The 13,602-nt window shown below is 41.1% G+C and overlaps 1 protein-coding gene across 4 annotated transcripts in view; it reads left to right on the top strand.

Annotated features, from left to right (window-relative positions):
* The window catches only part of LOC149277369 (ERC protein 2-like), a 153,121-nt gene that overhangs the window by 34,198 nt on the left and 105,321 nt on the right, over nt 1–13,602 (top strand). For all 4 annotated transcript variants that reach the window (XM_089503010.1, XM_089503011.1, XM_089503009.1 and 1 more), the window contains one exon: nt 5,901–6,068. In XM_089503010.1, coding sequence (XP_089359136.1) covers nt 5,901–6,068 — 168 coding nt within the window. The remainder of the gene's footprint in view (nt 1–5,900; nt 6,069–13,602) is intronic.

The following is a 13,602-nucleotide window of genomic DNA, read 5'->3' as shown; positions in this document are numbered from 1 at the left end:
GATCCTCCTGGATTCGATTGATTTAAATAAGCTTGATTGCCTTTTATTAATTACAGATGCACCGCTTTGTTGGGGGGAAAAAAGAGAATATAAAGCATTTGCCTCGGAGCACATGAGAAACATGTTGTTTTTTGGTAAATTTGAAGATGGTTCGCTTTTTTTTTTTTTAAAAGGCACAGATACTTTGGGAACGTTCTCAGACCCTATCCGGTTACTGTGAATTAGCGCAGATTTTGTAAACCTTGAGAAAATTAATTAGGAAAAAATGTTTCCCAAACTAAATATTGTTTGTCGGTCTATTAGCTCCCCGCTCTGCGCAAGTAAACAGTGAAGAAAATCGTCGGAATGTTTCAACAAAAACATCATTAGTGAAGTTTCACGGATCGCGCAGGGATCCTTCGAGAAATGGCGCGATGGAAGAGCGAGGGTTCAAAAACTCATACACAAAGTAAATGCCCCCCCCACACATTCCATGGGGAATGGTAAGAAAACCAAGGAAAAAAAACTTATTTTTAAATAGGAAATTTAACGCAGGTACTGCCATGTCAGCCATTTTTTCATTTGACCGCTATCTATACTGCTGCCCCCAGTAATGTTTGTTAAGTTTATATGACAACCCCATTGGCGGAACTAATGAAACCTTTCTTATGTTAATGAAGTCCCACTTATGTTAATGAAGTCCCTTTCCCCATAGACCTTAATTAGGAAGAGAGTCCTTCTCGATGATCAAGACAGAGTCATTCTATTATTTACCATAAGGCCGTAAAATTACGACTTGGTATGTATGTCTAGTAGATTGACCAAAAAATAACAGAACCAAACACATAAAAAAGTACTCTAAAACCGCTGGAAATATTGTATTTTGTGAAGAAGTTCTTCTTTAAAGGAAATATTCAATATTCCAAAGTGTCTGTAATTATTGTCACTCCGGGATTCACTAAGGAACTGCACTTGCCCCGGAGTGACATCATACTGACACCCGCCGTCTGGAAAATCGCCTGTCCAGCTGTTCCGATCTGCCCATCGGAAAATCGCTCGTGTCTTTTTTTGAGACTGCACTTAACGTGTGGCAAAATGCCCGTGAACATGGTTTCCATTTCTCAGTCATAAAAAAAAGTGTGACCCACCTTCCCGCCCCAGTCCACTTTAAGACATAAATGTCTGTCTTAACAGCGTAATGGATATCAGTTTTCTCTATTTCTGTCTGAAGTATCCCCGGCTCGTTCTCTGGATTCGCCAACGCATCTAAACACCCTGGGTGCTTTTCTCCGAATCAGATGTTCTCAATAACCCATTTTCTGTTAAGTATCATTTGCAGACAGAATCCATGTTTAGAACGGTGATTAAATAAGAATGTTGTCTCATATATTTGTTTTATCTGCCTTTAAAAGCTTTTAGTGTTTCTATAAATTGTACATTTCGGAGCTTTCATCAGCTTGCGGTACATTTCGTGTCTCTCTCCGTGGTGATACTTGCGACTCAAATCCACCAGACCTTCCAGAAGTTTCCATGACTTGTCGTCCAGCGTGTTTATATCATCTGGAACATCAAAGGTGGAATAGTGAATTTAAAAAAGAAATGAAAAGCAATCCTGTGACAAAGACACTCGTTTTTGTAACAATGTGTCCTGGGTTGGATTAATGGGTTCTCAAAGTTCAGCTCAATGTTTGGTCTTGGGATTGCAACGTTGTAGCCGTTCTGGAATAACCTGTGCGGAATGTGAGTCAGTCGGTGTATGTATATCATAGATCTATTGGTGGTCTTACCAGGAGATCCTGAAAGCCTTCACAAGTCGGAGAACAGGGTATTTCTATCCTTCTGGAGATGTGGTCTACTCTAGGTGAGGTCCAGCTGGAGATCATGACCTGACTCTTTTCCTGCGACTTTCCTCTCGCTTACACCCCGGCATCCTGCCTGCACCGCCATCTTTCTCTATCGTTCCCTGCCTACCTTCAATTAATTAGAAATTATTACTGGGTACCTCTCCCCTGTAGCCACCGCGGGTATCATTCATAGAACTCTGCATTTATAAAGATAAATCTGTAGTTGACACCACCTATTCTTCTAACGCACCCAAATAAGCTGCCATAAAGTTTATAACACGTGTTTATAATGAGCCCTGTAAATGATACATTAGTCTAGACATTCTCATAATATAATGAATGCGGTTTAGGTGAAAAAAACGTTTCTTAGTCTTCACCCAACCTGGAGTCTCCTCTGTCCCTCAAAGGTCATTCTTCTCACGATCCTGGCCAGCGGGTTGTGGCCAAATAGACATGGAGAATTTACCCGATATCTGGGTTCATTACTTAATTTCTAGGGTAAAAATGAATTCATTTAGGAGAAACTTGTGTTATTTTGGTGTTGACGAAATTTTGCCAAAACCAAGATGAATTCTATATTTAATATATGTATAAATTGGATATCGGTTCGCGTTGCAAAGCTGGAGATACTTGGGTTCATGTTGTAATCCAAATAAGTCAGATCTGTTTTAACAAGACCTTTGGTTGAAATCATGTCTGATGGTTTTTCGTTGGCATCTTCGTCTTGTCCCTCCCTGATTCTTTTTTATAGGTCTATGTGTCAAGACAATGGCTTTTAGTGGTTTTATTTGAATGCGTATTGTAGCGTGGGCTCCGCTGATCTCACATCACTCACGCGGTATTCTCTCTGTCAGAAGAATCATCACTCTTAAAATGCGTTTACTACTTCAATAGGAGACACATCGAGGCTTTCGCTGTAAAGCAAATGCTGGAAACGTTTAAAGATCTTTTGAGCCAAAATGCAGCATGTGCTGGAAATGTGTTTACCAGACGCCGGCCAAGATTATCCGCTAACCACCATCGTTTGGAGAAACATACTTCTTGCTGGGCCCGGCATCATCTTTTAATTTTATTTATTCCTTCAAGGGATGATCTCTTCTGAGGATATTCTGGATATCTGTAATTTAGACGTATGGGTGGAATAGAGTAGCTTTGAGCTTTTTCGAGCCTCCATTCTAGGTCATGGAGCTTCATCCTTATCTTCATTGATTCACTTTTTTTTTTAAGGCAACCTGTGTGACTTTGTGTCCTATTGTGAGGGGTATTTGTGTAACTGAGCGGGGCATTAAGAAGAAGAATAATGAGTTTTATTTGCCCCATTTCATTTATAAAGTCATTTCCTGCTGTTTCTATACACATTATCGGGGCTTTTAGGGCTGTAGAACCCTGCGATCCCCTCATACCCAGCAAACATTCTGACCTCCTAGAAAAGAGGGGCATCAGGGGAGGAAAGAGGGGAAATTATCCCTTTTTATCATTATTACTAGAACGATGTTGTAAAAATACTCCCATATTATCACGTTACACCCTACATATAACCCCAAGCGTGATCTGGGTGCGGACATGACAGTCCCTATTAGGGAACTACCTGAAGGGCATCAGGGGATATAGAGGGGTACTGGGAGGAAAGAGGACCATCATCCAGGGAAAGATGGACAAAGTGGAGGAAAGAGGACTATCAGGGAGGAGAGAGGTTATCGGGGGTTTGAGGTCCAAAGAGCAACTGGCCAAACTTAACAAGAACGGTTATGGGGTGGGAAGAATATCGTTCATTCTTGTGGAATCGTCGCTGAGTGTAAACATAGAAGATCTGATATACCAGAGACCTTCGTGATCCTTCACTCCAGTATTTAGAATTTACAGCTAACACGTTGCGAAGCAGAATTTGCTCTGGAATGCTCCGCTTCCTCGCGCCGTAACTCTAAAATATTATGACAGCTATAATTTTATGGTGACCATAAAAGTTACTGAGGTAAGTTTAGTGAGGTAATCTCTGTGTTGGAAGTTTTATTAACAAAAACTTTTAAGTATTAGCACATGAGTTACAATTCCCGTGTGTTCTCAGAAATTTGCTGGATTTAAACTCTACTGTAAATTCCGAACTTAAGAGCCGCCATCATAAGCCTTTTACTTTTAGTGGTTAAGGTAGCCGGGGCTAAATCATGAAAGCTGGCTTTAGGGGTTACAGCGAATGCCGGTCGGCCACGTACCGCGAGAGACCGAGCTGTCACGGGGCTGCCTGCTGATGCCCCGTAGGGTATCTTCTAGCCGTAGAGAAAGCGAGAGCCACCAAAAGCTTTTTATTCCATTAGGAGGACCTTCGGAATTCTGCACCCCCGGCCACATAGCTCAAGAACCACAATATTTGTGCGGTTGATGTGTCTTTGAGATGTTGGGCTTTTGGATTTATTCAAGTTTTTGTCTTTAGGAATTTTGCTTAATTCTACGATCTCTCAAAACGAGGGACAAACAAAAAACAAAAGAGTAGCCTCTGAATATTGGAAAAAGAAAGAAAGAGAGAGAGAGAGAGAGAGAGAGAAAACTCCTCTGAATGTCTTCTGAACCAAAAGGCCAGGAAACAAAATTTGTTGCAGAAAGAATAAAAACAACCATTTGTCTGAATCCATTTTGCTTGCTCTGAGACTAATAACTACCAACTCTCCCGTTACTTGTGTATCACCAGAACGGTAGATATGGCTCGGAGGATTACAGAATGCACCGTAAAGATGTTAGAAACGCTCCATTTATTTGGTGGACTGAAATTACAAAGGAAACATGTTTAGTGTCCGCGTGACCTACGCAAAATGTATCGATTTCAAACACTTTAAGGAACAGCGTTCTCAGCTCCGGAACGTCGAGGAGTAACCTGCTTTCCTGTAACCTTCGCGATTTCTTTTGATCGCGTTTATTTGCCCTTCGGATGCCTCGCTGTCAGATCGCGGGGGGGGGGGGGGCAAGGTGGGAAGTGGTTAGAAAAAAACCCAAAAACCTGGAATTTAAAGTGTTAAAACATTTCCAAAGGAAGTAAAGAGAAACAAACCAGACAAAGATTATTAAAAAAACCCAAATCTACAGAGCCGTCGTTGTAAAGTAGAGCAGAGAGGCACTTAGGCCTAATTTTACTATTTTCTCCTGTGGATTGCCAACTTTTATTACCGGCTCAGCCGCCAGATCTCGGGGAAGGGGGCAGCTACTCCCAGAATGATGTGGTGTTGACTGAAGTGTCGGAGAGGGCTTGCTGGGTTACAAAGGGAACACGGATTTTTATGAATGTACCTGACTTGCTGTTTAAACCGGCAGCTCTGTACTTTCTTATTCCTAACGTCATGCGCGATACCTCGCACGTTAATGAGGCATTTTAATGCAAGATGTTTATGCGCCTTGAAATCCAGAAGCCTAAATACATTTCCTAAATGAGTCCAAAGCAACGTTTTTTATGAATAGTATTAGAAAAAAAAATGCTATTTCAGCTTCGTGCAAACAGGAGACCGGCGGTAGGGGGGCCGGGGGGCCGTTAGCTGGTCAAAGTGGCATTCATAGCTCTCCTTCTCGCCGTGAGATTCGCTTCCAAAGCAAGTTTATTTGGACGTTCGAGAAACAGACGTCTCGATTCTTTACTTCTTTCTGACGGCCGAGCGGCCAGGAAAGTGCAGAGCTCTGCCGTTTGATGCGCGGCGTTGTATAAAACACCTGCCGGCGCGGATTTAATCCGGCTACGCCGCTTGAAATCGAGCCGCATAATCCTGCCTGTCTTTGGTGGAATTTGAAAATGAAATCTAATCACCTGCTCTTTTATTTTAAATAATCCAAGAAACGGACATGCGGAGGTTTGATTTGTTACATAACGATCCTGGTTATAATTACATTGAATCCCTGCGGTAAGATTCTATATGTATCTGGCCGACCATGAAACGGTTAATACCCTATACAGGTGAAAAAAAAGATTTCTTTTTTTATTGAATTCTGGTTTGACACAGTATCTAAAATCTATGTTTTTATTTTGATACTTTGTGATTGAGAGGTATGATTGTAGATTCTATTCTTTGGTAAAACTCGGAGTTTCTGTTGCCGTTACAGGTGGACGCGTTAAGACTGAGACTAGAAGAAAAGGAGTCTTTCCTCAACAAAAAAACCAAACAGCTTCAGGACCTGACGGAAGAGAAAGGGACCCTGGCGGGCGAGATCCGGGACATGAAGGATATGTTGGAGGTCAAAGAACGCAAAATTAACGTTTTGCAGAAAAAGGTAAAAGTCCCTATTTGCATGTTGCTCTCGTTCGCCCTCCTTTAACCCTGTTTAGCATTATTAGTTTTAATAATAATAATTAATTAGTATTATTATTCTCGTCCGGAGTAATATATGGGATTTAGAAAAAAAACAAAAAAACACAAACCTACAAATTTATATATTTTTTTTCATTTTTTTGCATCAAGCCCCCTTCAGGCTCCGTCATCAGCTCAGCTTTACGATAGGGGAACGTTTTTTTGCTTTATCGTGACTCCATGCTTGTAAATGGCAGGTTCCTGTAACTAAAATTCCCATAATTATGATGAGTTTTGTGGGGTTTTTTTCTAATATTTTGCTTGCAGTCAGCACCCTCGGAATGGATTTATTCCCGGGATAATACGCACCTTCTGGTTCCCTTTCAAGACACGCAGACAGAGTAACTGCTCCTTTGTTGTGGACCCACGCTGATACTTTTAATGGTTCATTAATGTAGAAATGTGCAAATGCCATTTCTCAGCTGGACCATATTACTAATATATTTCATCTATAATGATGCAGAATGGAAATAAGACGAGAACAAGCGAGCCAACAAAAGTAACGGATGACTAACGATCGGCCCAAATCTTCCCCCTTCAGCGTGTTTAAATATGGCAGAATCTCCCAGGGAGCCTATCAAAAGTGGTGATTTCTTAACCTTTAAAAGGTTCATCCTCGTTATTTTGGCATTCAATGTTCTTTAATAAACATAAATCATCGTAGGGCCCCCCCATCCCCCGGCTTCTTTTTCATTGTTAAATCCTTATTTTACAAAGCAAGTGTTTTTTCAGAAGTAATCTTGGCTTTATTTTAACAAAAAGAATGTCAGAGAACTTTCAGTTTCAAAGAGGACATGAAGATAATTTCATTTATCTTCTGGAAATATGAATGCAGGGATTGGACGTCAAAACCCGGCCAACATCGCGAAGAAAAATGGGGTTTCATCGTCTGTTTGAAAAAGGGAAAAAAAACACCATTTAAAAAAAAAAAAATTCTGGTTCTCGCTGAGTCTGAAGAATTCCATTTATTATGCGCATGACTTTCTCATGTGTTTGAATATTTATATTTTGGCGGAATAAACCCAGCCTTCGATGATACATTGTGGGTAATATCGAGACGGCCGTCTTATTAAGAGACCTCGGGTCCGTCGATCGAGTCTCTGAAACTCAGACTGGGAAATATCCCTGAGAGAAGGACTTCCGCGGGGCTAAATATGGCTGCCCACCGGCAACGACCATATTGTTTCAGTTGCCGAGAGAGGAAGCAGTTAATGGAAACTGCCTTGTCTCTAATTTCCCTGACCTTTTGTCTTAGAGGAATCCGGTATTGATGTACGCGGCTCTACCCCGCAGGTCTTTGTCATACATTATCTGGGCTCAGGCTCTCCAAGCGGCAGACAACATCACAGAAGCCTTTTTATCTGAATTTTTGGCTTTGACCTGATTTTTTTTCCCATTCACTGCATTATCAGACGACCTAACGTACCACACGCGTTGACACCGGGGCATACGTGTCCTTTGGGCTTTTTATTTACCCTGAAAACACGAAAATGCAATCTACAGTATAAATACTTTGTTGTATAAATCACTTCGGTATTTATTTTCTGAATAATAAATCTTAGTTTATTACCTGGGGAGCCGATGCCCAGTTCTACTGCTTAGATACCATCGAGCTACACTTGGCTGTGACCTTTAATTCCAAGCTGAGCCTCCATTAACCTCAGCGTTGACCTGATGTGACGAGGAACTGAAAGGGGGCTCCAAATCCAGTTTGGGGTGAGTTTCTCTCAGTTCAGCCGAGGTGTTTTGCACTAAACCGGTCAGATCGAAGGGGGCCCGTGGACTTCAGCTGATGAGCTCTAAGTAGATGCCGGTGAAAACCCAAGATAATAATTCATATGTTGGGTCACTTGGTCAGTCTCACAGATTGATGAATCTACTCCATCCAGCCCTAGAGGTGATTCAATGGAACCAAAGCGTGAAAGCCTCGAATCTCAAAGTATGGATTTAAGAGCTCTTACCCTGCGGCTGCCTGACCGAGTCACCAGGACGGTATGGCAAGTGTTCTTTGGCTCCTTTCTTCTGATACTTGAAGCTACATTGTTATCGACTCTTCTTGTAGAACGCTCAGCTACTCTCTCTACTAATTCCTGGGTATTCCCAGATACTCGCATGTTATTATAACGTCAACTGGCCCCAAAGCGACAAAAGAGGACGGACACCATAAAAATATGTATTCTTCTGTTACTGAGACATCTTATTGCTGTCCTGTCCATCAGCTTCATAAAATACGCAGAAGCCGTCAAATCCTCGCCGTGATGGGCGAAACCGGCCATAAGCATCGCCTTACACTTCCCGGGGAGGATTCTGATAAGACAAACATTTCGTTTAACAAATGAAAGATTAATCATTGCACTCTATTTGTCAATTTTCTTCCAGAAGTACGCATTACACAATGACGCTATGATGTCACCGGCAGAGCACTTAAAATATTTATCCAAAAGTTAAAGTGTCATCTTTCTCCATTAAACGTCTGCCCGTGGTTGATGTTATCCAACTGTAACCAGCGAATTCTTTTGTATTTTAAGGATGCTTTGATTGCTCGCCCCTCTTCCACGGAAAGGTTTACTAATCCTAAAACATACAATATACGGAGGAGACGTCAATATTTTTCTTCCACTGAACTCTAACCTCGACCCGTGTACTCAGGATTACCCGTTCAGCTTCGTAAATGCTTCGCTAATTCATGGAAAGGATACTTCCATATGACATGGACATTTTTCAAAGACGTCTGCCTATATATTTCTAAGACACTCAGGACTATGTTACCATGTTATATAAATATATATATATATATATATATATACAGTATATATATATATAAATGCCTCAAAGCAACTACCACAAATCATTTTTTTTGTCTCCAAATTTTTTGACTGGTTAAAAAGAGAAAATGTATTTCATAATTTACATCCCCCCCCTCCCTCCAAGATGGGGAGAGGCAACCTGTTCTCGAGATCTCTTTTACATCTGGTAGGAAGATGTAGGTATGAGAGATGGAATATACCGTACATAACTCCTGATTGTTTCCATATGGAATGAGAGAGTCCTGCTGTAACGGGAGATAAATAGCAAAAAAAATAAAATATATATATATAATAATAATAATATATCATAACGTCCAATCTGCCCCCAAATTCCTGAAAAAGGAGCCTCTATTATCCCCGTCCTATTTCTGCACTGATTGATCGTTAATGATTAATTGATTGTTAATGGCCTTTAGCAAGTATGTTATGGGACTGATCTGCTACAGTTTCCCCCAAAAAGACTCAGGAACACTTAGAAGAACAATTTATATTTCTTCCCGTAATTTTAGAATTTGGGATTATTATCGGGTTAATTATTACATCATAGGGTCGTTAGAGTTTTGGTCATGGTTTGGCGATATTTATTATTCAAGCTGCCGTAGACTACAATTCCCATGATCCAGGAGCTTTGACCACATGGAGACTGGCTTGCTTTGACGTCTCTGACTGGACTCTATAGAAGTTCTGGCTTCGTTTAATTAGGGAGTCATGGAAGGTGGTTAAGAAAATGACCGAGCTTGGAGAACGTTTCTCTGAGGATCTCTCGATCGTCTCTCTGAGTTTGGGTTACATTATTTGATTGTTTAACACCGCTCTGTGGCCCGGTTACTGGCCTGCATGGGGTTCGAGCTCCCGACGGCAGGTAGGCGAGATGGAAAGCGCTATAATCCTCAACAGAGTCTGACAAATCTCCAATCCAGTGAGCTCAGACAACTCACTCCGACGGCCGAGGCCCTTCGCTAATACGAAACACGTGTTACCCAACGTTGGATACATCCTTGGTTAATGAAGCATTGTGTAGGTTACGTGTGTATTGAGTTTGTCTGACTCGGGCTCTTTCTTCGCTGAATATTTGCACAGACGTAGTTCCCACGGCTGTTGGTCATCCATTAAACGCAATCATCGAGCCCATCGCTCGGTGGCATCTTTTTTTACTAGAAAGGAAGCCGTATCAGTCGTCTGCTGTTTTTGAAATTCCAGCTTGAAGGTAATATGGAAAAAAAAATCCTAAACTGGACATTTTTTGGTGTTTTTCTGTTTAATTGACTGTAAATTGGGGTAAATCCAGGGTCCAACATAGCCATCGGCTCACAAGTTCCTTTTAAACCTTCGTCACAATGTAACGTCTGGCCTTCTGTTACATTGTTTAATGTATTTTTTTACCTGAATCAAAACGCCAGCATTTCTTTTGCGCCAAATCCCATTCTTCTCAAACGAACGTAGATCCCATCTTCCGATGTTCTATTGAAACTATTACATTTTTACGGTGAGATTTTTATTCGGAATCAATGTTTTTGGAGTATGTCATTTTAATAGATGTATCCTTTAGCCTTTCATATTTATCCTACTTATAACTTTGTGTTGTTTCCCATGGCAACCAGATATACTTATTACTCCTTCTTACCGTCCGTTGGTATCATTGTAGTGTAACCAAGTCCACGTTACATGGCAGTTGCAGAACACCATGTTCTACACGTGTTCAGATCTGAAGCCTACATGCGTCGGCCACATGTTAATTATAAGGAGCGGAACACAGAAAACAAGACAATGTGTCAGACTCCTTGGCTTGCCGTGATCTATTGTTTTTAATCATCATACAAGCGACAATGGAGTAGTAAATAAAATCACACAGAGTGTTTTTTTCTCATTTCCCAGAAGACTGATGCAAGGCATTTTTGTTGTTGTTCTAATTCTGCTTTTGCAATTTGTGCGGTTCTGCTGTCTCCGAAATTGTGGGGGGCAGTCGGTGCTCTCAGACGCCGGGAGCTTGGTAGGTGGTCACGGAGACAGCTAATGAAAACCAGGAAGACTGATGAATCCGACACGAATCTTCATTTACTGTAACTGACTTATAAATTATAGTCATTAGCGAAGGATACTTTTAAATCCGCTGAGACCAGGAGGACCTGAAATAGATTACAGGCAAAATGTAGCCCCGAAGCCAAAGGGCAAATATCATGATATGTTTCACGATCTCTGGGTAAATGGACAGATTATCTGGTCATGGGGTAAATGGGCAGATCCTCTGAGTCTCAGGGCAAATGGGCAGATTCTCTGAGCCTCAGGGTAAAAGAATAGATTCTGATCCTTGGGGTAAATGGAAAGACTACTTGAGCCAGGGAGTAAATGGCTCGATTCTTGGAGGTTCTACGAGTCTCGGGGCAAATGCCCGATTCCGTGGAGCGCATTGCCATTTCACAATTAATGTTTTATACTTAAGCACACTTGTCTCAGACACAGAATAACCAAGACAAACTATTTTTAACACCAGAAACATTCTGTATTTTCACGAAGATTCTAAGGCTTGTAGGACTCATATTGCGTGACGTTTCCCCGACCTCTGTGGGCCCGACTTACCAATAACCTGAAATACATATGTTAATGAACGAAGCATACGGCGCAAGCTATACTCTGCTTCTAAGATAATAAACAATACCAAGAAGGAATCACAAAGACATTTCTTGTAACAAATTACATATTTACTCATCTCCGGGGCTTACATCACCTTCCCATTACATAATATCCTCCCAGCATGCATCAGTCCAACATGTCTTAACCAGTCAGGTCGTAAGAAGAAAGCAAGATGCTTATCCTTCTGTCATCTTCTAATGGAACAGAGGCAAGGTGTCTTCACCGGAGCCCGATCCCCGGCAGATAATATACGGCAGAGAACATACGGCAGATTAAATACTAATCCCAATCACTAAATCCCATCACAAGCGCCCGATAAACGTTCCTTAAAATAAGAATTCTCCATGTCCAGGAGATAAGATGTGTTAGATGTCCGGGGGTCCGTCGGTGTGTCCGTCACATACACACACTAACACCGATTTCAATAGAACTTAATGATAAGATAATAACTCTTTTTTATTTAGCGTTTAATGATCGGCTGGGTAAATGCTGAACCGGGAGGGTCTGTGGCATAAAAAAATACCCAATTTCACCGGAAAGAGCAGCTCTTTCTGCAGCAAAACACTCCGTTTTTAGACGACATTCACCGAGCAGCTGCGATGTTTCCTTTGAAGTTCTGTGAACCTGATTCTTTGTATCCCAAGAAGCCGAGATTCTGGAATAGTTTTCGGTTCCCGGCACCAGAGGGAGCCTATTGAATGCTTTTTAATGCGTCGCACGCCATGTTCCGAGCCGGAGAGCACTTTACATAAACACGTGTTAAGAGCGTTAATTCTTCTGCATTGATTTAACCTCTCCGAAGGGTTAGGTGTCTTTGAAAGCATCTCTTCGGGGAAATCTCTCCTGATGTCCTGACGTTTTAAGGACATTTAAATTTTTATGAAAAGCACTTTTTTTTTTTTTTTTTGACGCTGTAATTTTCAGATTCCACAGCGAAGCTTAAGGAAAGATAATGAAAGCAATTTTCTTTTGAGAACTTGGGTTTCTGTCGAATTATAGTGTCTGTCTGCAGGTGCGATTTCATTTAATCCCCTTCAGTTTCTTAAAACGCATTCCTGAGACAGACGCCAAAAAAGTGACAAGATTAGCGCTTCCAGTTAGTTGAAGGAGCCTAGTAAACACTTGTGAAGCGAGTGTCGCTTTAATTTTTTAACAAGAGATTTTGGTTAAGAGCTGCCCCCCCCCCCACCGGGTCCTGCCACAAGCCACCTCAACTCCGATATTCCTCGCGATATTAATGCCACGTGACATCGAATTTTAAAAGGACTTGTTGGAAATCATTCATCGCGTAATTTGTTCACGTGGCGGGATTCTCCGTGTGCGGTGAGATGTCTTTAAGTCGGAGTGAATGGGCTTTCATGTCTGGGATTTGATAAAGTGTGTCCCGTAGCCACGTTACCCAATCGGATTGAGTCAACTTTCTGTCATTAAATCTATACACCCGTAAAGCGTCTGCCCCCCTCCCCCCCAAAAAAGAAATTCATCTTTCAGACATAAAAATATGGATTTGTTCATTTTTTATACTTTTATGATTATTGAGCCTTTTATATGTTATAACTAGAGCAAAACACAAGGAATTTTAGATTATTTTTTAAATTGCCCCAAATAGTTATAACAGGCTACTTGAAATAATTTATTACTAATATTTTTTTTAAAAATTAATAAAAATTATTTTATTAATGACCATATTAAATAATGATTTTTTTAAGTAGCCTATATTATGATGTCATACATATTGTCCATGTGATTACAAAGTCCGTATAATTGTGCAAGCGTGTTGCCCCATAAGTAGACCTACGAGGCTTCACTTGATGTATGTTGAGGGGCGCGCGCCGGCTCGGGTGCATTGTAGTTATATGCGAGTGTTGTAGGAGAGGTGCGTAATTTACATTTCTCTGGGAAGTATCCCACTAAATAGTCTTTAAATAATTATTTTCTCCATAAAACATGCAAAAAAAAAATTGTCTTAACTAATTTCCACCACCGAGAATTCTTTACCCGAAAGCGTCGATTAGACAT

The sequence above is a fragment of the Sceloporus occidentalis genome, unplaced genomic scaffold, assembly GCF_023333645.1.
Source record: "Sceloporus occidentalis isolate IW3139 unplaced genomic scaffold, rSceOcc1.0.p SCAF_216, whole genome shotgun sequence".
NCBI classification, from domain to species: domain Eukaryota; kingdom Metazoa; phylum Chordata; class Lepidosauria; order Squamata; family Phrynosomatidae; genus Sceloporus; species Sceloporus occidentalis.
The sequence above is the reverse complement of the archived record's forward strand: the minus strand, read 5'-3'. Positions and strand labels throughout refer to the sequence as shown.